Source organism: Vipera berus, assembly GCF_964194415.1.
Source record: "Vipera berus genome assembly, chromosome: 1".
Lineage (NCBI taxonomy): Eukaryota > Metazoa > Chordata > Lepidosauria > Squamata > Viperidae > Vipera > Vipera berus.
Window position 1 is genome coordinate 323,389,115 of NC_138202.1, and position 27,007 is coordinate 323,416,121.

Genomic DNA, 27,007 nt, shown 5'->3' on the forward strand with positions numbered 1-27,007 from the left:
GAAGACTCTTTGGGCGAGAAACCGCCACTGGGAGGGCTTCCCGCTCGCTCGGGCTGCAGCCACGGCGCTGAGCTTCCTTCCAAATAGGGCGAAAGGCGGGTTCTTTCTTAGCCCGGAACTGGGCTGGGACGGTCCCTCGGAGCTGACTGGGCGGAGTCGCAGATTTCGCGCGTTGCTCAGCCAGCGTGACGGAGGAGGGGAGGCGTAAAACTGCTCGCCTCGTCTTCTCGGCTGCGGCTCCTCGTTTTTTTTTTTCCCCCAGCCGCCGCCATGTCCCGCCAGAGCAGCCTCCTAACGTTTTTCTCAAAGCCTGCGGAGAAGAATAATGACGGCGGCAGCGGCAGCCCCACAAGCGACGCCGAGGGCCGCCCTCAGGTTTCGGCCAGTGCCTCTAGTAGCAGCCAGAGCAGGACGCCAGCTCTGCCGGTGGATTGGTGAGCCGTGGTCCAGCGCCAGGGGAAAGGCAGCCGAGTTCTTCTGCCAGGCCCGCTTTTCCCGGGCTTTCTCATCTAGGCCTTAAGCAGCTTCCGTCTCGAGGGAGCGCACAATAGAGTTTTGGGGCGGGGGAGGGGCTTTTATCGGCAGCTGCTCTTGCTAGGCCCTCGTTGACACTTAACTTGCAAGAGCCATTTCTTCGTGGCTGGAGGGCATCGTGGCAATATAGCTTGGCCGTATGCCGGAATGGGTAGATCAGGGGTCTTCAAACTTGGCCCTTTTATGACTTGTGGACTTCAACTCCCAGAATTCCTCAGCCAGCAAAGCTGGCTGAGGAATTCTGGGAGTTGAAGTCCACAAGTCATAAAAGGGCCAAGTTTGAAGACCCCTGGGGTAGATAAAGCGCACTGCTTACCTAAGGGGAGAATTCAGCAATGAATGAATTGGTTGACCTGGCGTTATTTGTGTGCATACCGATCGTGTGCATTTCATTAGAATAAAAGACAGACTGGTAATAAAACAAGTGTCAAATGTATAGCTAAATGTCTATGGAGTTTCTCAGTCATCCAGGTCATGGTTGTCCCAAAGGTGCTTTTTTTAAGAGCTGAAGAAGCTTCTTGGAAGAGAAGCGAAATGCCTTCGAAGAAAAACAAAGTCCAGTTGCTTCTTGAAAAAACATCTTTGGGACAAGTGTCAGTGTAGTTTTTGAGATAAGTGATACTACTGTACAGTTTACTATTTTTTAAAATAGTCATCTTGTAAGTTTTTAAGTTAAGTTTATTGGAAAAGTGTGATATAAAGTGAGCTACTGGAAACTAATATACAGGTATAAGAAAGTGGGTAGTGGTAGCATACATGGAAAAATAAAAAGATTTTGTAAAATGGAAGTATAGGGAAAAACTGGCTAAAATGTTATTGTCAGTTCCTTTTTTTTCTGTGGTATGTTTATCCACTTTTCATTCTGCATTTTTAATTTCCTGATCTAGTCTAAGCCAATTTGATGTTGTGCTTATATGCAATGGACTAGAAATCAGATACGTTATGAGTATATGAGTTCTAGTTTAAGAACAAAACTAGTTGGATAACTTCAGGCAAGTCACTGGCTCTAGGCAGAAGCAGTAGAAACCACTGCCAAATATGTTGCATGACTAGTATAATTTGCCTGATTAATGTTTTTCAAGTCATAATCTGTCTAGCATTGAGTTAACGGGAATGGGAAGTTTAGAATTCATTGAATGTTATTTGAAAGCTATTTGCTATAAAATGAAAAAAATGGTTCTCTTTTTTTAGAATATATATATATACATGTAAATTTTTTGGCTTTTTGTGAATGCTCCAACACTGGAAGTTATCAAGCCAAAAAATTTCAGCTGCCACTGCAGTGGCTACTGCCTGTAGATGGCCTTGGGCTAGGGCCAGGCTGAAACAGGAAATAAGATTTGTCCCGTGTTTGGGACTTAAGCAAGTGCATTCTAAATACTTAACAAACATTTAACATATACATATACATATGTGTGTGTGTGTGTGTGTATACACACACACACACACACACACACATATATGAGCAGAATTATATACTTTTGTACTTTATAGTTTGTGTCCCAGCAAAAATTTCTTTGTATTCAAAGGCAAGATGCTGTTTTTTAGTTATTTGGTTGATTACCTAAGTTTCAGAACAATAATTCAAGATGTTCAAAGATGTGACCTGTTGTAAATAAATGATTCCAGAAACCTGGGCCTTGAGTTTCCTATTTATCTAAAGACTAGAGAAACTAGATATGGAGGATAGTAATCTTTTTCTTTCTCAATCCTTCCTTGCTCTTTACATGGAAATATCATCTCTAGAAATTCACTCTATAGTCACCAACAAGTATTGGCAGTTCTATTTCTGGACAGCTTCAGTGCTTGTTTGATAGTTTGTTATACTTTACTACTTTAATCAGTCAAGGGGTATCTGCCTCTTTTTCTTAAATATATAAGTGACTTGGTTGAAGAGGCAAAACAGATAGATCTCTTCTAGATGGCTAAAAAATCAGCTTTTTAAAAATAGACTTCCTGTAATGCAGATTTTAAAAATATAAATAATTTTACATATTTTACTCTCTTGCAAAATAATTTTGTTGCCAGAAATATGAGACTATGATTGGATATTAAGATAATTTGAATAAATTCTAAAAATTATGCATCTGGAGGGGTTTATAGAGTAACGTGGACTCTGTAAGAGAAACCAGTTAATTCTGAATCAACTGCTTATGATGATCAGAAATAGAATCTCATACTTTGGGTTTGCTGTGCAAGAAGATAATAGACCTGGGAGGGTGGAATGTAGTAGGGGAAAAGAGAAAGAAAGAAACATCAAAGAGGATAGATAGAGCAAGGAAAAAGCAAGGGAAATACACTGCAGCTACCCCAAGCTTCCCCCTTCCCCCCAGAAGAATGGCAGAACCCGAAAAAGAACAAGAAGCCCTATTCCCATAGAAAGACAGGGTTCTGACAGCAAGCTTGTCCTCTGCAACTGTGATTTGAAGCATTTGAAGTAATCAGTGGCACACAAAAAATTGATTCCTTTATTTCTGCCACAGGAATGAATAAAGAATGGACAATGAAATAAAATTCAATATAAATCACACTAAATAATTTTCTTTTAGGTAAGCAGTATGCTTTACCTATCCATTCCCACATAGGACCAAGCTATTATATAGGTAGTCCGTTGACTTCGTTCATTTAGTGATCATTCAAAGTTACAGTAATACTGAAAAAAGTGACTTAGGACAATTTTTCACACTTATGACCATTTCAGCACCCCCATGGTCACATGATCAAAATTCAGATGCTTAGCAGCTGAGTCACATTTTGAATAAGAAAATTAGGGAATACCATAGTCTCTGCCGAATGAATACGCATGCAAGGTATTGGATGAAGTAGGGTTGAGATCCCGAAGGTCCTTGGTTCCTTCCTGGCTATGACACTTTTTCTAAGGAGCACTGCAGTGCATGTCAAGGAGTTGGAGGTCCTTTACTCTTTTATTTACTTTGCACTTTGCTGACCTTATTTCCATAATTGCTTGTTTATTTTACTATTCTGCCTCCTTTGGTACTTTTTTCTGTGTTTTAGCTAGTCAGATGGTGTCTCACCTCCCCCCCCCCCCCCCGTTTTTTAAAATAGTTTCTAAAATGTTGATGGTCATTATAGTTTTCAGAAGGAACTTTGAAAATAGGAGGTATTTTTAATGACATCAGCTTGTATATAATAAAACAGGAGTTAGCCTCATAGATAAGCGTCTGAAGTTTTATCTGGTTGCATACTGAACTGCATACTGATGGTACTGCTCCAAACTGTTAAAAGAAATATAAACTGTGAAATATAAGCTGTTTTAGTACATTACATCATAAAATCATACTCTGTTCAAGTCCACAGAAGAATGCTCAAGTATTTTTTAGTACACATGAATTTATTAAAAGCTCTCCAGTTGTGTAGGAATTCTTTTTTTGTCTCAATCAGCAACTTCATTGGATGCTTCAAGATTTATTTATTGGTAACCGAGAGACATCAGATGCACTTTCAGCTTCATTCTTTTTGTGCAAGAATTTTTCTGCACAAAAACACCCTGGGCTTTTGTATCTCATTACTATCTGTAGTGCAACTAAGGCCATTTGATACATAGGCTTTATTGTATTTATTTTTCTTCAACCTTTCAAGTTAAACAGATTCTGTGAAAAATTATAAATTAATATTTATAAAATAAATCCACAAATTAAATTTCAGAGAGACCTTATTTACTAAAAGCATTTTCTGAAAGTTCACCTGGTTTGGTCTGTTTATTAATAATCACTGTAAATAAAAATGCACACAAATATCTCTCACAATTAATATGAAGCTCTGGAATCCTTGGTATTTTCTGAGCTTGGTTGTTTGCAGACATTTCATTACCCAAATAATTAGGAGAGCGAGTATGGGGTTTGCTCCCTGTTTATATAAAGTAACTTGTTTTGCCAGTATCAGTGGGGATTGTGATTTTGTCCTTGGTACTTCCTTGTTTAAGGTATTGTTTTCCACTTGATTGTTGAGCATCAATCGCTGCTCATCTAGGTTTAGGCTGTGGAAAGAATATATTCTGATGTTTTTGTTTCCTCCTTAGCATTTTTATTGTCTGTTTTGAATGGTTACCAGTGTGAGAGCAGACAGCTTCACCATTGGGTAATTGAATATTTTAGTTACAAGGTTGCCATCTGAGAAAGCAAGAGAAGAGGAAAATAGAGAGCAAAAATGGATTCTGTATTTCTAGAATTATAGGATTAATGGCTTGTATGAATATTTAGGTACTATGAAAGACATACTATGTTGACATCAGTTACCGTATATACTTGAGTATAAGCCGAATTTTTCAGCCCACTTTTTGGGCTGAAAAATTCCACTTCGGCTTATACTCCAGTCAACAAAAAAAACTTACCGAGGACTTGTGCGCGGCCGAGGCTTTGGTGCTTCCGGGATCGCCCGCACCTCTCCCAAGCCACCGCCGTCCGAGACCTGCCGAAGTTTGGGGAGGTTTGGGGAGGTGCGCGCGCACCTCCCCAAACTCCGCGCCTTGCCTGCCTGCTTCTTTCCGCAGCGGAAAGAAGCAGGCAGGCAGGGCGCGGAGGAACGGAGACTTGCCGACGTTTGGGGAGGTTTGGGCGCCTCCCCAAACCTCGGCAGGTCTCCGTTCCTCCGCGCAGACCTGCCGACGTTTGGGGAGGTTTGGGCGCCTCCCCAAACCTCCCCAAACCTCGGCAGGTCTCCGTTCCTCCTGCCGACCTTTGGGGAGGTTTGGGCGCCTCCCCAAACCTCCCCAAACCTCGGCAGGTCTCCGTTCCTCCTGCCGACCTTTGGGGAGGTTTGGGCGCCTCCCCAAACCTCGGCAGGTCTCCGTTCCTCCTGCCGACCTTTGGGGAGGTTTGGGCGCCTCCCCAAACCTCGGCAGGTCTCCGTTCCTCCTGCCGACCTTTGGGGAGGTTTGGGCGCCTCCCCAAACCTCCCCAAACCTCCCCAGGTCTCCGTTCCTCCTGCCGACCTTTGGGGAGGTTTGGGCGCCTCCCCAAACCTCGGCAGGTCTCCGTTCCTCCTGCCGACCTTTGGGGAGGTTTGGGCGCCTCCCCAAACCTCGGCAGGTCTCCGTTCCTCCTGCCGACCTTTGGGGAGGTTTGGGCGCCTCCCCAAACCTCGGCAGGTCTCCGTTCCTGTTTGGGGAGGTTTGGGCGCCTCCCCAAACCTCGGCAGGTCTCCGTTCCTCCGCGCAGACCTGCCGACCTTTGGGGAGGTTTGGGCGCCTCCCCAAACGTCCCCAAACCTCGGCAGGTCTCCGTTCCTCCTGCCGACCTTTGGGGAGGTTTGGGCGCCTCCCCAAACCTCCCCAAACCTCGGCAGGTCTCCGTTCCTCCTGCCGACCTTTGGGGAGGTTTGGGCGCCTCCCCAAACCTCGGCAGGTCTCCGTTCCTCCTGCCGACCTTTGGGGAGGTTTGGGCGCCTCCCCAAACCTCGGCAGGTCTCCGTTCCTCCTGCCGACCTTTGGGGAGGTTTGGGCGCCTCCCCAAACCTCCCCAAACCTCCCCAGGTCTCCGTTCCTCCTGCCGACCTTTGGGGAGGTTTGGGCGCCTCCCCAAACCTCGGCAGGTCTCCGTTCCTCCTGCCGACCTTTGGGGAGGTTTGGGCGCCTCCCCAAACCTCGGCAGGTCTCCGTTCCTCCTGCCGACCTTTGGGGAGGTTTGGGCGCCTCCCCAAACCTCGGCAGGTCTCCGTTCCTGTTTGGGGAGGTTTGGGCGCCTCCCCAAACCTCCCCAAACCTCGGCAGGTCTCCGTTCCTCCGCGCAGACCTGCCGACCTTTGGGGAGGTTTGGGCGCCTCCCCAAACGTCCCCAAACCTCGGCAGGTCTCCGTTCCTGTTTGGGGAGGTTTGGGCGCCTCCCCAAACCTCCCCAAACCTCGGCAGGTCTCCGTTCCTGTTTGGGGAGGTTTGGGCGCCTTCCCAAACCTCCCCAAACCTCGGCAGGTCTCCGTTCCTCCGCGCAGACCTGCCGACCTTTGGGGAGGTTTGGGCGCCTCCCCAAACCTCCCCAAACCTCGGCAGGTCTCCGTTCCTGTTTGGGGAGGTTTGGGCGCCTCCCCAAACGTCCCCAAACCTCGGCAGGTCTCCGTTCCTCCGCGCAGACCTGCCGACGTTTGGGGAGGTTTGGGCGCCTCCCCAAACCTCCCCAAACCTCGGCAGGTCTCCGTTCTTCCTGCCGACCTTTGGGGAGGTTTGGGCGCCTCCCCAAACCTCCCCAAACGTCGGCAGGTCTGCGCGGAGGAACGGAGACCTGCCGAGGTTTGGGGAGGCGCCCAAACCTCCCCAAACAGGAACGGAGACCTGCCGAGGTTTGGGGAGGTTTGGGGAGGCGCCCAAACCTCCCCAAAGGTCGGCAGGTCTGCGCGGAGGAACGGAGACCTGCCGAGGTTTGGGGAGGTTTGGGGAGGCGCCCAAACCTCCCCAAACAGGAACAGAGACCTGCCGAGGTTTGGGGACGTTTGGGGAGGCGCCCAAACCTCCCCAAAGGTCGGCAGGTCTGCGCGGAGGAACGGAGACCTGCCGAGGTTTGGGGAGGTTTGGGGAGGCGCCCAAACCTCCCCAAACAGGAACGGAGACCTGCCGAGGTTTGGGGACGTTTGGGGAGGCGCCCAAACCTCCCCAAAGGTCGGCAGGTCTGCGCGGAGGAACGGAGACCTGCCGAGGTTTGGGGAGGCGCCCAAACCTCCCCAAACAGGAACGGAGACCTGCCGAGGTTTGGGGAGGTTTGGGGAGGCGCCCAAACCTCCCCAAAGGTCGGCAGGTCTGCGCGGAGGAACGGAGACCTGCCGAGGTTTGGGGAGGTTTGGGGAGGCGCCCAAACCTCCCCAAACAGGAACGGAGACCTGCCGAGGTTTGGGGACGTTTGGGGAGGCGCCCAAACCTCCCCAAAGGTCGGCAGGTCTGCGCGGAGGAACGGAGACCTGCCGAGGTTTGGGGAGGTTTGGGGAGGCGCCCAAACCTCCCCAAACAGGAACGGAGACCTGCCGAGGTTTGGGGACGTTTGGGGAGGCGCCCAAACCTCCCCAAAGGTCGGCAGGTCTGCGCGGAGGAACGGAGACCTGCCGAGGTTTGGGGAGGCGCCCAAACCTCCCCAAAGGTCGGCAGGAGGAACGGAGACCTGCCGAGGTTTGGGGAGGTTTGGGGAGGCGCCCAAACCTCCCCAAAGGTCGGCAGGAGGAACGGAGACCTGCCGAGGTTTGGGGAGGTTTGGGGAGGCGCCCAAACCTCCCCAAAGGTCGGCAGGAGGAACGGAGACCTGCCGACGTTTGGGGAGGCGCCCAAACCTCCCCAAAGGTCGGCAGGAGGAACAGAGACCTGCCGAGGTTTGGGGAGGCGCCCAAACCTCCCCAAAGGTCGGCAGGAGGAACGGAGACCTGCCGAGGTTTGGGGAGGTTTGGGGAGGCGCCCAAACCTCCCCAAAGGTCGGCAGGAGGAACGGAGACCTGCCGAGGTTTGGGGAGGCGCCCAAACCTCCCCAAAGGTCGGCAGGAGGAACGGAGACCTGCCGAGGTTTGGGGAGGTTTGGGGAGGCGCCCAAACCTCCCCAAAGGTCGGCAGGAGGAACGGAGACCTGCCGAGGTTTGGGGAGGTTTGGGGAGGCGCCCAAACCTCCCCAAAGGTCGGCAGGAGGAACGGAGACCTGCCGACGTTTGGGGAGGTTTGGGGAGGCGCCCAAACCTCCCCAAAGGTCGGCAGGAGGAACGGAGACCTGCCGACGAGCCGCGGCCACACAGGGTATTCCTGTGTATTCAGGCTTGCAGAACGGCGGATCGGCTTATACTCGAGTCAATAACTTTTTCCAGTTTTTGGGGGTGAAATTGGGGGTCTCGGCTTATACTCGAGTCGGCTTATACTCAAGTATATACGGTATATGTTTTTGGAGAAAAGGGTAGTTTGAATTTTGCTTTTGTAGCATATAAATTAGATCAGGCATGTCAAACTGCCGGCCTGTGGGCTGGATGCGTCACACTGAAACTGCGCCTACCCCATTGCTGGCAATGGGGAAAAAGTCCCGATATGTCGTGCAACGTCACATGATGTCGCAAGTTTGACATGCCTGATTTAGATAGATTTATACAAGATAAATAAAATTGACTTAAGGCCATATATCTGTTGCCACATTTACTACTACTACTACTACTACTACTACTACGACCTGCTGATTGGACCTCCATTGCATTTAAACTGACCAGAGCTTGATGGGAAGTGCTACAAACAGTGAGTTAAAAAGAAGGAGGTGGAAGGAGAAAAATATATAACTAAAAATCAAAAACAGCAGTGGTGCATTCAGGGCAAGTGTGTTTGAGATTCCTTATATCTCAGAATGTCTGGCTTAGTTCAGTGCAACACTTGTTTTGCAGCTGTCTTTCGCAGTACACTTTTCAAACTTGGAAACTGTCCTATCTAAACAAATCACTAGTCTACAAGGACAGATTATTTATCTAGGGTCTGTAATCTGTGCTCTTCTGGCAGAAATTAGGTGTCCAGTTCAGCCCTTCTACTCTATTGAGCCTCCACACTATCAGCCCCCTCTACCACAAATATCCTGCAAGAGAAGGGCAGTGTGGACAACCGTGGGAACTGGCAGGGTGAGAGCTGGGAACCATAAAGACAAAGTTTTCACTGTGTACCTGCACCATAGATACAGTGCCCTTGCTGACCTTAATAGGGACATTAAAGAGATAGGTAAAAGTACTTGTGATGATAAGTCAAATAAGCAAGTGATCGTGGTCCAGGGTGAAGAACTTGTTATTGACAGGGAGAAGTGCAAATCAGGTATTACACATCAGTCATGCAAGAACAGAAAGGCATCCAAAAAGAGAAGTCACCTTCTGGTTGGTGATTCAATTATAAGGGATGTAAATTTAGGAAAGGACATAGAGGTTTCGAAAGAGGTCAGGTGTCTTCCAGGTGCTACTGCCAGTAGGGACAAGAAGTATATTTTCAAAATAGTCAACAGTGCCACCAAGGACTGTGATGTAGATGCTATTGTACATCTTGGCACTAACGATCTTTCCCAAAAAGATGTACTGTCTGTGCAGAATGATTTCCAGAGCTTGGGGCAGGAACTTAGCAGGATAGGCTGTAGGCTTACTTTTTCAGAGGTTTTACCAGTGTATAAGGAGCAAAATGGAAAAGGCCAGTGTGTAGCACAATTCAATATGTGGCTAAAGGAGTGGTGTAAAGAGGAAGGCTTTGATTATATTAGTCACGATGTCTGTATCTGGTCCAATGAAAAAATGTACAAAAGAGATGGTTTGCATTCATCAAAGAAGGGGACTGAGTTACTTGGCAATAAACTCACAGATTTTCTGGAGCAATATTTACACTAAATGGGGACAGTGAGTTAATTGATACAGAACATCCCTGTCCCCTGCAATAAAAAAATTACAGGGTTAGCAGTGCATGTAACATAGATGTGTGTGTGGACAAGAATATCAACCTTGCTATCAAGCAAAATCAAACTTTTAATACCAAGTGCCACACAAAGTGCACTAACCAAACAGGTGGTAAGAAAATAGGGGAACCTAGGCACCACACAGGTTATGTAGAAAGTAAACACAGGATCAGTCATAAAGGACTCAAATGTCTATACACCAATGCACAGAGTATAAACAGTAAACAGGGCGAACTAGAAATTCAGGTAAATGAGGGCAGATATGATATTGTTGCCATTACGGAAACATGGGATGAAACCCACAAATGGAACACACAGCTAGAGGGATTTAAATTATTTAAAAGAAACAGACCAAATAAGAGAGGAGGTGGAGTTGCTCTCTATATAAGCAATAACTACATCTCTACAGAAATAGAGCACAACAATGATGAAAACTGTCCTGAATGCATTTGGGTCAATATAAAAGGGGGGAAATGACATTTCCATATGTGTATACTATAGGCCACCCAACCAAATAGAGGAAATAGATGAACTTTTTGCTAGTCAGCTAACTAAGGTATGTAGGAAGCACATCACAATAGTAATGGGGGACTTTAATTACCCTGACATCAACTGGGAGACAAACTCTGCACCAAGTGAAAGATCAAACAGATTCCTGACAAACCTAGTAGACAACTTTGTGTCTTCCAAAAAGTAGAGAAGGGAACTAGGGGATTAGCCATATTGGATTTAATTCTCACAAACAGAGATGAAAGGATAGAAGGTGTTGAAGCCACAGGAACCTTGGGGGGAAGTGATCATGCAATATTGGAATTCAACATGGAAGCACAAGCAATAGAACACAGTCAAACTAGAGTTGGACTTTAAGAGAGCTAATTTCAATAAACATAGAGAGGACTTGGGAAGGATTACATGGATGAGAATCCTCAAGGGGAAAACAACTCAAGAAGCTTGGGAAATTTTGAAAAGTGAGATAATAAAAGCCCAGTCTAGCACAGTACCAACAAAGAAGAAAAATAAGAGCTCTCAAAAGAAACCAGCATGGCTGCATAAAGAACTCTGATAAATTGAAAGACAAAAAGGAAAAGTATAAAAAGTGGAAAGAGGGGCACATAACTAAAACAGAATATCAGCAAATAGTCTGAGCATGCAAAGATGAAGTGAGGAAAGCTAAGGCTCAAAATGAACTAAGACTTGAATAACAAAGTCAAGAATAACCAAAATAGCTGCTTTCAACATACAAAAAACAAGAAAAAAGTGAAGGAAATGATTGGTCCATTAGTGGGGGGAAATGGCAAGAAGGTGACAAGCAACAGGGAGAAAGCAAAACTATTTAACTCATTTTTTGCATCTGTCTTATCACAAATGGAAAAAACAGTCCAACCTATCAAAAACAGTACCATAAAAATAGATTAGAAAGACAAGTTAAGATAGGCAAGAAAATGGTAAGTGAGCACCTATCCAACCTAGACGTGTCCAAATCACCAGGACCAGATGGATTACACCCCAAGGTTCTCAAGGAACTGGCAGACGTAATCTCAGAACCACTGAACTATATTTTTGAAACATCCTGGAGCACTGGGGAACTACCAGAGGACTGGAAAAGAGCTGATGTAGTTCCCATTTTCAAAAAAGGGAGAAAATAGATCCAGGAAACTACAGACCTATCAGCCTGACCTCAATACTTAGGAAGATTCTGGAAAAGATAATCAAACAACAAATCAGTGAACACCTAGAGGCAAACAAAGTCATTACTAAAAGCCCACATGGGTTTGTCAAAAACAGATCATGCCAGACAAATTTTATTGCATTCTTTGGCCAAGTGACAAAATTAGTAGACCAGAGGAATGCTGTGGATATAATTTACTTGGACTTCAGTAAGGTATTTGATAAAGTAGATCACAACCTACTGCTTGATAAGATAGAAAAATGTGGGTTAGACAGCATCACCCCCAGATGGATTCGTACTGGCTGACCGGCCGTACTTAGCATGTGGTCCTCAATGGAACTGCATCTACATGGAGGGAAGTGTGTAGTGGGGTGCCCCAGGGCTCTGTTCTAGGCCCAGTGCTCTTCAACTTCTTCATCAACGATTTGGACGAAGGGATTGATGGGGAACTCAACAAATTTGCAGACAACACCAAGCTGGCAGGAATAGCCAACACTCCAGAAGATAGGCTTAAGTTACAGGAGGATCTGAACAAACTGGAACACTGGGCGCTATCTAACAAAGTGAAGTTCAGTGGTAAAAAAAGTAAAGTTCTACATTTAGGCAAGAAAAACCAAATGTACAGGTATAGTATAGGTGGTACCTTGCTCAATAGTAGTAACTGAGAGGGATCTCGGAGTCTTAGTGGACAATCACTTAGATATGAGCCAGCAGTGTGCTGCAGCTGCCAAAAAAGCCAACACAGTGTAGGCTGCATTAACAGAGGGATAGAATCGAGATCACTTGAAGTATTAATACCACTTTACAGTGCCTTGGTAAGGCCACACTTGGAATACCGAATCCAGTTTTGGTCATGATGTAAAAAAGATGTTGAGACTCTAGAAAGAATGCAGAGAAGAGGAACAAAGATTAGAGGTCTGGAGGCTAAAACATATGAGGAACGGTTGCTGGAATTGGGTTTGTCTAGTTTAATGAGAAGAATGAAGGGGGACATCATAACAGCGTTCCAATATCTCGAGCTGCCACAAGGAAAAGGGAGGCTATTCTCCAAAGCACCTGAAAGCAGGACAAGAAGCAACGGATGGAAACTAATCAAGGAGAGAAGCAACCTAGAACTAAGGAGAAACTTCCTGACAGTTAGAACAATTAATCAGTGGAACAACCTGCCTCCAGAAGTGGTGAATGCTCCAAGAGTGGAAGTTTTAAAGAAGAGACTGGACAGCCATTTGTCTGAAATGGTATAGGCCAGGGATAGGCAACCTCGGCTCTTTAATGGAGTTGAAGTCCATGGGTCATAAAAGAGCCAAGGTTGCCTACCCCTGGTATAGGCTTTCCTGCCCGAGCAGGGAGTTGGACTAGATCAGGGGTAGGCAACCTTGGCTCTTTTATGACTCATGGATTTCAAGTCCCAGAATTCTGGGAGTTGAAGTCCACGAGTCATAAAAGAGCCAAGGTTGCCTACCCCTGGACTAGATGATCTCCAAGGTCCCTTCCAACTACTACTATTACTACATCATCATCATTATTATTACTATGGTTCATTGCACAATCAGCTAAATGTTCAGATTGGATTTGGCATTTTTATGGTTGGTTGTACAGGCAGCCAGGTATTTAGACTGGATTTGGCATTTTCATCCACCTATCCAAGTGAACTTGGGATAAGCAGGTATTGTTTGATGGTGTTAAAGGTATCATTGCAGGATGTAAAGCTTTGCTGTCTTCTCAATTCTTGCTTTATATGCATGATATACTAGCTTCAGTACATCTTCACTGTCCTTCAGACATTCTTCCAACTCCCTTTTCAATCTGTACAAACTCCTCCAACCACAGTTTCTACCTGATTCTTGAGTATACCCCAAAAGGCAAAGTGAAACATGTTAGCATAATAAAGTTGTTTTTATTGAATATAAAAATTTCACTTTTGACATATTAGATATTCCTATTGATGACCAAGTGCCAACACTGAGTTCGTTTATCTGGGACAATAGGCCAGTTATTCACAGAGTCGAGGAAAGTGTAATTCAAACACTTTATTTCTGTGCAGAAGCAAAGGGGCATTTCTGCTGACATTTCAGCAAAAAAAGGAGGGCTCTGAATGAGACTTACATTAGGCTTTTATACTGTTTTCACAAGGAAGCCTAAGGTTACAATTTCATTCATTGATTATTTGCCATTTCCTAGGTTTACTTAAAAGGGACACGGTGGCTCAGTGGGTTAGGACGCTGAGCTTGTCGATCAGAAGGTTGGCAGTTTGGTGAGTTGAATCCTGAGTGCCGCATAATAGAGTGAGCGCCTGTTACTCGTTCCAGCTTCTGCCAACCTAGCAGTTCGAAAGCACGTAAAAATGCAAGTAGAAAAATAGGGACCACTACGGTGGGAAGGTAACAGCGTTCCGTGCGCCTTTGGCGTCTAGTCATGCCGGCCACATGACCACAGAGACGTCCTCGGACAAGCGCTGGCTCTTCGGCTTTGAAACGGAGATGAGCACCAGCCCCTAGAGTTGGAAACGACTATTACGCATGTGCGGGGGAACCTTTACCTTTACCTAGGTTTATGTACTGCATGTACAATTGCATGTAGCATGTTCCATCCCATAATCTTAGCATGATCTCTATATTGCTCTAATTATTTAGGGGTAGTGTTTTAGTATGTTAATAATAAACTTTGTTCACCTTTGGACCCTTTCCCCACAGCTTTTGTGTGGTTACATTATTGGCTTCTGCTGGCAAGCTTCAGTTTATCTAACACTAATTCACTGTGGAGTTACACTTGTGTTGTAGCTCTGACTGGAGCTCTTTTATAAGCTGAAATTAAAGTACCAGGCCTTCAGTATTATATTTCAGTAAGGCTTGATAAATTCATTTTGATCTGTTGATAAAGTCTGTGCTGTATGATAAAACTGTTAGATTGATTCATAATTGCCTAAATGATCACACCCAGAAAATACTCATAAATGCCTTTATTATGGAGTACCACAGAGCAAAATGCTATTCAACATTTTTATTAATGAAGTGGATAATGAGACTGAGAGGATAATTACCAAACTTACAGATAATACAGTACAAACTAGGAGAAGTGGCAAACACTTTAGAAGAGAAAGGAAATTCTAAAAGATCTAGGCAGACTTGAGTAGTTAACTGAAATAAAATTTAAAGGAAACAATGTAGTCTTTGACAACTGGTTAGGAAAAATGAAATGAACATAAGAGGCAGGAGCTGGGTGTTCTACTAGATAAAAAGTTGTGCTAGCAGCGTGATGCAGCTCCTTAAAAGGTGAATGTTGTTTTCGGATATATTAGCATGACCTTGCACTAAATGCAAAAACCTACATTGGGAGAAAAATAAGGATAGAAAGAAGCAAAAACCAGATATGAAAAATAATTAAAAGGAATATTTACTCCTAGGTTATGAATGCTGAGGATTTAACAGAATTGTTTCATTTGGAGTCATAATCTTGGAAAATTTCAGGCTATCTGGAAGATTATTATACTTTAGTTTATTATACTATCGTTCTAGTTTAATGATTTTAAGGAAACATAGTCACATTTATCAAAAATAAAAGGTAAAAGTAAAGGTTCCCCCGCACATGCGTGCTAGTCATTTCCAACTCTAGAGGCCGGTGCTCATCTCCATTTCAAAGCCGAAGAGCCAGCACTTGTCTGAGGACGTCTGCGTGGTCATGTGGCCGGCATGACTAGACACCAAAGGTGCACGGAACGCTGTTACCTTCCCACCGTAGTGGTCCCTATTTTTCTACTTGCATTTTTACGTGCTTTCGAACTGCTAGGTTGTCAGAACCTGGGACGAGTAACAGGCGCTCACTCTGTTACACTGCACTCTTCTGATCGACAAGCTCAGCGTCCTAACCCATTGAGCCACCATGTCAAAAATAGGACCTGTAAATTCCAATCCCTGTTCCTTAACTAACAAAGTCATTTAATGTTTTTATTTACAGATATTGCATAGATACAATTCTGAAAGATGTTTTGGAATGTGCAAAGGCACATTGGTCTACAAATCTTTAAAGGAGCCACGTAATTTCCCAGAATCATGTAGCATTGGCAGAGAGCAGCTGCGCAATCCTAGAAAAAAACATTCAAATGCTTTAAAGAGTTACAAGCCAGTGTTAAATTTACACTTATTTTTCTTCTTTTTTGCAGTGACTTCAGTGAGTTTTCACCGGGTGATTTAGTATGGGCCAAACTTGAAGGCTACCCATGGTGGCCTTGCCTTGTGTATGCACACCCAACCGAAGGATCCCTTTTTAGGGGGAGAGGAAGAGCATCGCGTATCCATGTACAGTTTTTTGAGGATGACCCTTCAAGGGGCTGGGTTAGCATTAGATATATAAGACCATATAAAGGTAAGAGATGCAGTAACAGAATATTACAGCTGAAGTTAGATATCTTTACACTTAATGCTGTTGTTGCTTCATTTTGATGGCTGACATACAAAGAAAAAAATTGGTTCTTTAATTGAAAAAAAGGTATGAGATTTCCTGGGAAGTTATTGGCTTTTCACCAATAACCGTGGTGAAAAGAGGAATTGCTGAATGAGTTGACTGCCTGAACACACTGGATTAAGGTGAGGAATTGGGATCACCCACAGTGCTTCATAAAGATGTTTCCAGTGACACACCACAAATGAGCAGCCTTTTAGAGCTTTGGAAGCTGGAAGAATCAGCTTTGCCCAAGCCACATATGAAGCCTTCCAAAGTGAGGCTGGGTTTCAGAAAACAAGTTTTATTACACTGAGTGATTTTCTTTCAATCCTCAATGAAAGAAGTTTCATGTAATTTTAGGAACTTTTTTTCCTTTGGAAAAAAGCAGCAACAGGGTTATTAGAAATTGATTTTAGAAAGTTTTTAAATAGATTAAGACAGGGGTGTCAAACTCAATTTCATTGAGGGCCGCATCAGCATTGCGGTTGCCCTCGGGGCCGGGTGGGTATGGCCTGGGTGGGCGTGGCTACTGGGTGGACGTGGCTAGAGTGCATATGGCCTACTGGGTGGGCATGGCCAGCTCTACATCGTTCGCATCAAGGGTGCATATGGGGGCCTGGGCAGGAGTGGGACAGATCTGAGGGTCTCTGGCAGAAGGAAGGTCTCTGGGCCAGGGCCAAGGCAGTGGGGGCCGTTCCCTCACTGTTTCCAGGATGGCTTCGCGGGCCACATGAAACCACTTCGCGGGCCGGATCTGGCCCCCGGGCCTTGTGTTTGACATGTCTGGATTAAGAGGTCAGATTGACTAGAAATAAGATTGTGAAATAATTATAAGAATAATTCTTGTGGCTTGTTTAAAATCCTGTTAAAATATATGAAGACTCTGGGTTTATGTATGAGGAAAAAAATTCTGGGAAAATGGATTAGAGCAAATTATAGGAGGAAACCTTGAAGGCTGATTATCACAGCAAACCAGAAAGAACTAAAGATTATAATTAAAGAAGAAGACCCACTAATTCAGGATAGAGAAAAGTATTTTAACTTTGGAAGAATTCAAGGATATTTAAAAAGGTAAAAAATGAAATGATCAAAAATGTTACAAATAATTAAATATTTGGAACACAAAACTTTCTCTTTAGATTGTCTGATACAATAAGAGCTTAAAAAGAGGTAGAAGAAGATACAAACAAAAATCTCATTACTTTGGATATGGATTTAAAATTGGCAGGATACAAGAGTGATACTGATAAAGATGTTTTACACAGGACCTCCGGTTTTTTGCATCTGCAGCGCATGGCCATGTGAGAGCGGTCCTCCGCTCCCCATGAGTAGTTTGTTCCTGCTTGGGGGACCCTAGATGTGTCCGAAGTTGCCACAGAGAGGTGACTGAAGGAGGGGTGCTCCGTTGATCACAAAGCGATGGCAATTGCTTCATTTGGTCCAGGGAAAGCCCTCCAAACCCGACAGGAGAAAGGCTAGTGTGAGATCAGCATCTAACCCAAGCTGCTTGCACCCAAAGTCCCAGAGCACGAACCTAAACATCGGTGAACAGCGTGCTTGGAATTGGTGAAAATACTGATCTTCTTTCTTCTATCTACTATTTAAATCTTTGAAAAGATCCCCAAAGCAAGAAAACCTTCAGAAGTGAAGGGAGGGGACTATATCCCCATTCCCCTACAGACTTAAGCGGCAAATTAACATAAAAGGTGGAAATAGCTATACTAAAATTTGATTTAAAATATTTCAGTCTGGACAAATCTAGGAACTAAAAAACTCAAGATTATACCCTAAAAATTTCTGATGGAATTATAAAAATATATAACAAAAATAACTTTTTGATTGAAAGAAAAACTGAAAAAAGAAATAACTGCTGGCATCTAGTGGTGAATCAGAGAATAGAACACTAACAATAAGGATTCAGAAATTGGCAGAGTGCCCAGAAACAAACAAAACATTCCTTTGAATTGCAAATAACGTTGAAGACAGCTGGGAACAAAGGAAGAGCCAGCTATAAGATTAAAAAGTGTTTGAAAGAAAAACAAAACAAAACACCTGGACTGTTGCTTAAACCTAAGAACTGTTTATGGGGGAAAAGACTTGGCTTTTTGGCTAATCTTTTAGAGGAGAATTTGCAGGATTTAAAGTGGCTTAATATACTGAACCTGTAATTTTGACTGATAAATTGACTTTTTAATTAAAACATTGATGAAAGATTATTTGAAGGGGAAACAACATGGATATCACATATGTATCAAAGAATGACAAGATGCAACATTCAATATTTTCTCCTGAAGGACTTAGGCTGGAAAATCAAGGGCCTCCAGAAGCAATACTTCAAGGCAAGATAAATACTTTCCCAGAGGAAATATATGTAATGTTAGAACAAATACAAATGACAATAGGTTCAAACCATGATGAAATTTGAAACAACTTTGAGGATTTAAATAAGCATATCTCCAATCTAAATCTACAATTAAAAAATACCCAGGAAATAACAACAAAGGAACAAACAAATCAGACAGCAAGTTTATAAACTAGAAGAGTATGATCAAATTGATGAAATAACAAAGGGAAAAGAATTACAATTTGACACGAACAAAAAAAATCTATAAGGTTCTTATACAACAAGAAAAATGGAATTATTAGGAGAACTATTAAAGTTTGGGTGACAGAAAGAATTTTTCTTACTTACCGGTACTTCATCTTTTGTATTCCCAACAACATTTGTAAAAATACAGGAACTGTTGGGTAAGTGGATTACATCAACTTGGAAAATTACTTGGCAAAAGAAGAAAATCAGAGACAGATACAACAGATTTCACTCGCCCTATCAGATGAACTATTACGTGAATAATCATTTGTTTGAATATGGCTAAAAGAACAGAATTTTGAACACAAAGGGCCTTATAACAAGAAGGATAATAGATTTAAGTAATATAGTATGCTTTATAATATAGTTAAAAGGGACATAAATACCGTGTTTCCCTGAAACTAAGATCTTGCTTGATTTTTTACATGTGTACCCAATATAAGCCCTACCCCAAATATAAGCCCCAGTTTTGGGGGCAAAGCACACACGTAAAAATCAGGTAGGGTGGGGAGGTGGAGCTGCCCCAAATGCCCTGCACCTGCTTACCTTAGGAATGCTGTAGCCAGGTCTGCCATGACCCGGCACCTGTCATGTTGCTACCCAAGTTCTGTGGCCGCATGCCATATGGCACATTGCGCCGCTGCCGCCAGTTGCAACAGGAGGCCGCGTGACTCATTGCGCTGATAACGGCTCTACCGCTGTTCGTGACAGAAGGTGCCAGGTTCGTCACACCGATTGCACCACTGCTGCTGTACATGGTCTCCTGCCGTTAGCGGTGGCATTGGTGCAATGAGCCACACAGCATCCTGCAAGCAGCAGATGCACAATTGGCGCAACAAGCCTTACAGCCTCCTGCTGTGAACAGTGGCAGCAGTGTGATTGGCCCAAGCCAAGTGGCCTGCAAGTGGCATTGCAGCGCAACAGGTGTCGCAGCATGGGAGGCCTGGCTGCGGCGGTCCTAAGATAAAACATTCCTCGAAAATAAGACCTGGTGCCTCTTTTGGAGGCAAAAAATAAATAAAAGACTGGATCTTATTTTTAGGAAAACACAGTAATAAACCTGAAGAATAATATGGATATGTGGATTTTAACTTAGAAAAGTGTCTTGGGCAATTTTATTACTTTGGATTTGTAAAGGAGATGTATCATACTTATGAAGAAATTCCTGATAAAGGAAAAGGAGAAAAGGAAAAGAAATTTTATTTGGGGACATTATCTAAAAGGAATAAATATCAACACTTTAAAAGTAAAACAAAAGATTTACAAAGTTAGCTTATTTGACCAAGTTATGGGAAGAAGATTTTTTGTTGTTGTATTTTTACAGAAAGTGATGAGCTATGGTAATAAAATTGAAAGAAATATTAAATTTGCAAAATATGTTTCTGAGGGGAGATGAAGAGAAAATGATTTCAGAGAGAGAGGGTGGGGGTGGTGGGCATACTTAACACTCCATCCTCCTACTTTTCCCACAACAACCCCATGAGATGGGTTGGGTTGAGAAAGCGTGACTAGCTCACAGTCACCCAACTGGCCGTCATGCCTAATGATTAGCTTTGAAAGATGAGGCTATAAAGATTTGTTTATGGATATGAGATAAAGAGTTTTTTTGTATTAAATGATACCGTACTGGATAAAGTAAATGAAAGGAATATGAAATTATATTTAAGATAAAGTATATTGTTATTTCTGCTAGCTCTTAATGGCTTTTTGCTGATTAAGATTGAGGCTTTATTATTTGCTAATAGAAAAAAGATGAGATGAAGAGATTTTAGGTTGAAACGTTAGAGAAAATGTGATAAGTTATTGTACTTGTCTTGGTGAAGGGAGAAGTCATTTCTTTGTATATATTTTTCCTTTTATTTTTTTTCTGTCTTTTTCTCTACTTTTTTCTTTTTTGTGTTTTTCTTATTTGTGTTAGTTTTTATACTTGTATTTTTAAACTTCAATAGAAATTATTTTTTTTAAAAAAAGTATGACAGAAAATATTGAACTGTTTTTGCTTTTCCATTAAAGTAGTAAAACAACTGTTATTTGAACAAGATTTCATACAACTACCATCTGGTTTTCCTACACTGACTTCTGCACAGCTGTTTACAACTAGTACAGAAAAATAACATAGTTTAAAACCATCTTCCTAAATGTAGTATAGCATGGCACTTGAAGCAGTCAACACCTGATAACAATAGGACAGAGCTTAAAATTTCTGGAACAATTCAACTATTTTAGTAGCATCATGGATACAGATGGGGAAACAGAAGCAGATGTGAAATGCCAAATAGGCAAAGGAACTGCTGTCTTTCAGCAAATGTGCTCAGTATGAACCACGTCCATTATAAACACCAAGTTCAGATTATTTAATGCCATTGATACACCAACTGCCATTTATACCAGTGAGACCTGGAAATCTATAACAAGAATTATTCATAAGTTCAGTGTCTTCCAAAACATTGCCTCAGAAGATTTCTTTATATCTGATATAAAGAAAATATAAAGACCAAATGAGGAAATTCTAAAAAAAATCTTCCCCTGAGACAATGACAGAGCAAAGAATGCGCTTTGCTGGACACGTGTTCCATGTAAGTGAACAATTTCTAGCAAAGACCGCAATCAATTAGATACTACCAGATGGTTGGAGAAAAAGAAGAAGGCTAAAGGAAAAGCTAGCACCAAACATTTCTGGAAGATCTGAAAAACATCAATCTTAAATGAAATGATGCAGAGACTAGCTGCGGATTGAAACTGGAGTATCCTTGTAGCCCAATGTGCTTAGCACAGATCATGAATAATAATGAATAAACATATTCTCCATATGTTGGGATTGTAATGTTCATAATTCTGAGCTAGCATGATTACATCATGTGGCATCATCTAGCCATAATGTCTATTCAAAAATAATTAAGCTGGTTTGTATCTGGATAGCACTGGAGGAATTTATAGGATTGGAAATTTTCATCAAAATGATAAAATAATACTGTACCATTATGACAAAAGCTCCACCCCTTTTGTACATTTGTAGAGTATCACAGTGCATGTATAAGAAGGAAGGCCTTATGGCATAACACTGTTTTTGTCATCTGATCCCCCTTGCAGATTTCTGTGGTTGATACTTTAAAAGAAGACAATCAAGAATGTGGGCTAGGCAGGGGGATGGAGGTATCATTATCTAAGAACCATGTGCCAAGATTGACTGCAGGGATTCCTTCCTTTTTATGGCCATCTGGTGGACACCAAATTGTGGAAGACTGGTTTGGAAGCATTCAAATGTGGTCAGAAGAAAGAGTATAAATTGCACAAACTAATTCTCATGTGATAGATTGAAACAAAACTGGTTTGTGTGGGAACATGCAGAGAATTGTCTTTTTATGAAGGTAAAGAAACAGCTGATTTGAGTGGATTTAATAGGTGTGAAAGAATGGGTCTTCAAGAATTATTTCAAGCCGTTTCTAGGGGAAAAATGGGAAAATCATAACCATAACCATCTGTCCCCTCTAAAAAAGGAAGAAAGAAGAATAGAGAATATTCCTATTTTATTACAGAATTTGGGATCTAGATGAAGTGTCAGGTAGGATCAGTCCTAAATAGCCTTCAGAAGAGAAGACTTGTCCAGACTTAACTAAACTAGCAAAATGCAATCCAGACAAATTTGCTTTGCTTTGTTTTGTTTTCTCCTGCTCTCTCATCTTCAAGCAGAGAAAATGATGGTATATCTCAAAATGTGTACTCTCAGTAAACAATTTGTGTTCTGCATAATCAGCTGGTAGAGCAGATTTCTGATTGATTCACAAGATTACTCTTCCCTTTCAACTTATGGATTCTACTTGCATTATGTTTGCATCTTCTGGAATGTAAAGAACAGAGTGCATTTACATAGTTCACTTACTGTATAAATTTGATAAAGCCCTCTGAATTTTTAAAGCTACACTTGTGTTTAATAACAATAATACTCTACTCCGCGAGCTGCATTGGCTTCCGGTTGCCCTCCGGGTGAAATTCAAGGTGCTGGGTCCGGAGTATTTGAGGGAACACCTGCTGCTGGCATCAAATGCCCTTCGCCCAGTGCGCTCCCACAGGGAGGGTCTGCTCAGGGTCCCACCGGTAAGAGATTGCCGGCGGGTGACACCCAGGGATAGGGCCTTCTCAGTGGGGGCGCCTGCCCTCTGGAACCAGCTGCCAGTGGAGCTGAGGACTGCCCCCGACCTCCGGTCATTCCGCCGGGGCCTGAAGACCTGGCTCTTTGAGCTCTCGGGCCCAGGCTGAGGAGTAATTTATTTTAATCGGGGTTTTAAATGCACAGGGTTAGTTTAATCTTTTTTAAATGGGTTTTAACTTTTGTATTGCTGGTTTTTAACTCCCTGTAAACCGCCCTGAGTCCTCAGGGAAAGGGCGGTATATAAATGGAATAAAATAAATAAATAAAATAAATATAAAATAAAAAATAATATAAAATAAAAATAATAGTAAACGTTGGAAGGGATCTTAGGCAGGAAACCCTATACCATTTCAGACAAATGGCTGTCCAGTCTCTTCTTAAAAACTTCCAGTGTTGGAGCATTCACAGCTTCTGGAGGCAGGTTGTTCCACTGGTTAATTGTTCTAACTGTCAGGAAATTTCTCCTTAGTTTCAGGTTGTTTCTCTCATTGGTTAGTTTCCATCTGTTGCTTCTTGTCCTGCCTTCAGGTGCTTTGGAGAATAGTAGTTTTAACATGTGCTATATAGAAAGCAGGGGCCTTGTTAGAGAGTGTTAAATGATTGAATTAGGGACTCAAACCAGAGTTTCTCCTGGTTATGGCATTTCAGTAATTTCAAAAAGAGATCACAAATAGTTTAGATTCAGTGGTATTAAATAAATATATGGAAATTTAAAACATAGGATGGACTTAGAAAAAAAGGAATCTGAATAACCACTCTTTTTATTCTCTTTATTTTAAAGGTTCTACAGGCAGAGACACCCAGAGGGGAGGTATGTTTTACAGTTCAAGACCTGAAATTAAAAGAGCAATGGAACTGGCAGATGTTGCTTTGAAAAAGGATAAAAGTGAACGACTAGGTCTAGCTGTATGTGACAAACCTTCAGAAAGTGAAGGAGAAGAAGATGAAGAAGAAACGGAGGTAATTTTTGTTTAAATTGTTGTTTTCAAAAGTGCTAGGAGAAATGTTTTTTTTATTATTTTTTAGGAGACATTTTTATATGAATGCATCTTTTGCCTTTTTTAAAAAAAAGTTTCACAAACTCATCTATCAATAGAACTCTTGAGTTCCTTTCCAAACAAAAGATAAAACATACCTAATCAAATCAGTTAAAAGAATCAAATTGAATTCCCTGTGAAAACGTCAGTACATCCCATACACTTGCTGGCTCCAGTTAGATATCTGTATCAAGACATGTCTCTTGATGAAGAAAGTCAGGTAGATAAATTATTTAGTGAGCTGTTATCTTAGACAGATGAACCTGTATAGTTTTCCTTTATTGATTATATATTTCTCTTAGCAAGAGTGTCTAAGCTAGAGAACATTGATCCGCTCATCTATTTATAAATAAGGCATTGGGGAAAGGACCCAATTTTTGCAAGTTGCAAAGTTGAAGTGTTAGATTGCTAATTATCAACTTGTCTTTCAAATATCCATTTTTATATTTCTTGGCTTTTTTTTCCTTTAATCAGGTGAGTGATGAAGGTGATGATTTCGACACAGTAAAGGAAATAAAAAGTAGAAATAAAAGAATAGCTAGACTAAAGCATACTGATGGAAAAGCCAAAAAGAGAAAGATTTTCATGGATTCAGACACAGATAATGAAGGTTCTGATATGGAATTTCAGCCAGATGAAGGTAGCAGTGATGAAAATAGTGTTGAAGTACGTAACAGTGAAACTTCTGAATCTGAAACTGGCCCTGAAAAGAAGTGTTCCGTTAAAGTACTGACTAAACGTTCTCCTAAACAAATGCAGAGAAAGGCATGTAATTCTCGCCAAGAAAATCATCTTAAAAACAACGTATCTGACACACCCAGTAGGGAAATCTCTCCTGAAATCATGTATAAATTAGCATCTTATGCAGCTCCTGAAAGTTTTGATTTTCGACCGAGCATTAATGGAGGAGGAGCCGGAGGGGGAGGAGGAGATGGTAATCCAACCGTATGGGAGCATGAAAAAATAGATTGGCTTCATGATGGTAAAAGGAAGGATGGTCATAGAAGACGACAAAATGATCCAGATTATGACCCAAGTACTTTATTTGTGCCAGAGGATTATCTTAAAAACTGCACTCCCGGAATGCGGAAATGGTGGGAGTTGAAGAGTCAAAATTTTGATGCCGTGATTTTTTATAAAGTTGGAAAATTTTATGAGTTATATCATATGGATGCTGTTGTTGGTGTAAATAAGCTTGGATTGGTATTTATGAAAGGCACTTGGGCTCACTCAGGTTTTCCAGAAATGGCATTTGATAGATTCGCCAATGTCTTAGTTCAAAAAGGTTATAAAGTTGTACGAATCGAGCAGATGGAGACTCCTGAGATGATGGAAGCACGGTGTAAATCTTTGGCTCACCCAACAAGATTTGACAGAGTTGTGCGTCGAGAAATATGCAGGATAATTTCCAAAGGCACACAGACCTACAGTATTCTTGATGGTGACTATTCAGAGACCCACAACAAATACCTTCTTTGCATAAAAGAAAAAATAGATGATTCTGCTGGCCTGCATCGTACTTATGGAGTTTGCTTTGTTGATACAACAGTTGGAAAGTTTCATGTTGGCCAGTTTCTGGATGACCGTCATTGTTCTAGGTTTAGAACACTTCTGGCTCATTATACTCCTGTACAGATACTTTTCGAGAAAGGAAACCCTTCTGCAGAAACACAAAAGATACTTAAAGGCTTAATCTCTTTTACTGTTCAAGAAAGCTTGATTCCTGGTTCTCAGTTCTGGAATGCATCTAAAACTTTAAAAACTCTCGTTGAAGAAAGTTATTTTCAGAACAAAGAGAATGCAAATAGTGGAATCACTCTGCCCCCAGTAATCAGATCTATGACTGCAGAAAGTGATTCACTGGGGCTTACTCCTGCAGAAAACAGTGAACTTGCTCTGTCAGCTCTAGGCAGTTGTGTATTCTATCTTAAAAAATGTATTATTGACAAGGAACTTTTATCAATGGCAAATTTTGAAGAATACATTCCTGTGGATGTTGATATAGTTAACAGAACCAGATCAAATAGTGTTTTTGAGAAAACAAACCAGCGAATGGTACTAGATGGGGTGACACTGGCAAATCTGGAAATACTGCAGAATGCAACCAGGAGTTCAGTAGAGGGCACATTATTGGAAAAAATTGACACTTGTTGTACACCTTTTGGGAGAAGACTCCTGAAGCAATGGCTCTGTGCACCATTATGTAATCCTTGTGCTATTAATGATCGCCTGGATGCAGTTGAAGATCTCCTAGCTGAGGCTGCTAAAATGTCTGATATCCGTGAGCGTCTCAAAAAACTCCCAGATCTTGAAAGGCTTTTGAGCAAAATTCACAGTATTGGATCTTCTCTTAAGAACCAGAACCATCCAGACAATAGGGCTATTTTATATGAGGAGGCTAGGTACAGCAAGAAAAAGATTATAGATTTCTTGTCTACACTGGAAGGATTTAAAGTAATAATTGAAATTCTCTCAATTTTGGAAGATACTGTTGATGGTTTTAAATCTAAAATACTAAAACAAATAGCAACAGTGAAATCAAAAAATCCAGCAGGCTGCTTCCCAGACTTGAAAGCGGAACTTGAAAAATGGGATTCTGCCTTTGACCATAATATTGCACGGAGGACAGGTGTGGTTAATCCAAGAACTGGTTTTGATTCTGATTATGATAAAGCATTAGAAGATATCAGTGAAATTGAGGAAAATCTTCGTCAGTATTTGGAAGTGCAACGCAAAAGACTTGGTGTCAGAGCCGTGATGTATTGGGGAGCAGGCAAAAACCGTTACCAAATGGAGATTGCAGAAACTGCTGTGCCTCGGGATTTGCCTGATGAATATATCATGAAGTCTAGTAGAAAGGGCTATAAACGTTACTGGACAAAAGACATAGAGAAAATGTTAAATGATATTATCAACGCTGAAGAACGGAGAGATGCAGCACAAAAAGATTGTATGAAAAGATTATTCTATGACTTCGATAAAACCAGAAAAGATTGGCAAACTGCGGTGGAATGCATCGCTGTTCTAGGTATGTTGTCTTCTGCGTAGAAGTTGAATCACATTGGTACATCTACATAACTTTGATTGGGACTATCTTAAAGTGTTCACAGGATTATTTATTAAGAAAAAAGTAATTTTACAATCATGATGTGTTTGTTAGGCTTTTTATTGTAGTATCTCAGCCCTCAAACATAAGTATATATTCTG

The 27,007-nt window shown here is 42.2% G+C and overlaps 1 protein-coding gene across 5 annotated transcripts in view; it reads left to right on the forward strand.

Annotated features, from left to right (window-relative positions):
* The first annotated feature begins 209 nt into the window (after positions 1-209).
* Positions 210-27,007, forward strand: part of MSH6 (mutS homolog 6) — a 39,120-nt gene continuing 12,322 nt past the window's right edge. For 4 of the 5 annotated variants that reach the window (XR_014028331.1, XR_014028332.1, XR_014028333.1 and 1 more), the window contains exons 1-4: positions 210-434; positions 15,743-15,945; positions 23,545-23,723; positions 24,275-26,828. Coding sequence is in view for 2 of the 5 variants with exons in the window: in XM_081342528.1 (XP_081198654.1) it covers positions 271-434; positions 15,743-15,945; positions 23,545-23,723; positions 24,275-26,828 (3,100 nt within the window). In the remaining 3 variants the exon portion in view is untranslated. Of the gene's footprint in view, positions 435-15,742; positions 15,946-21,714; positions 21,982-23,544; positions 23,724-24,274; positions 26,829-27,007 lie in introns of those variants that run through there. The other variant, XM_081342529.1, reaches the window with a different exon arrangement.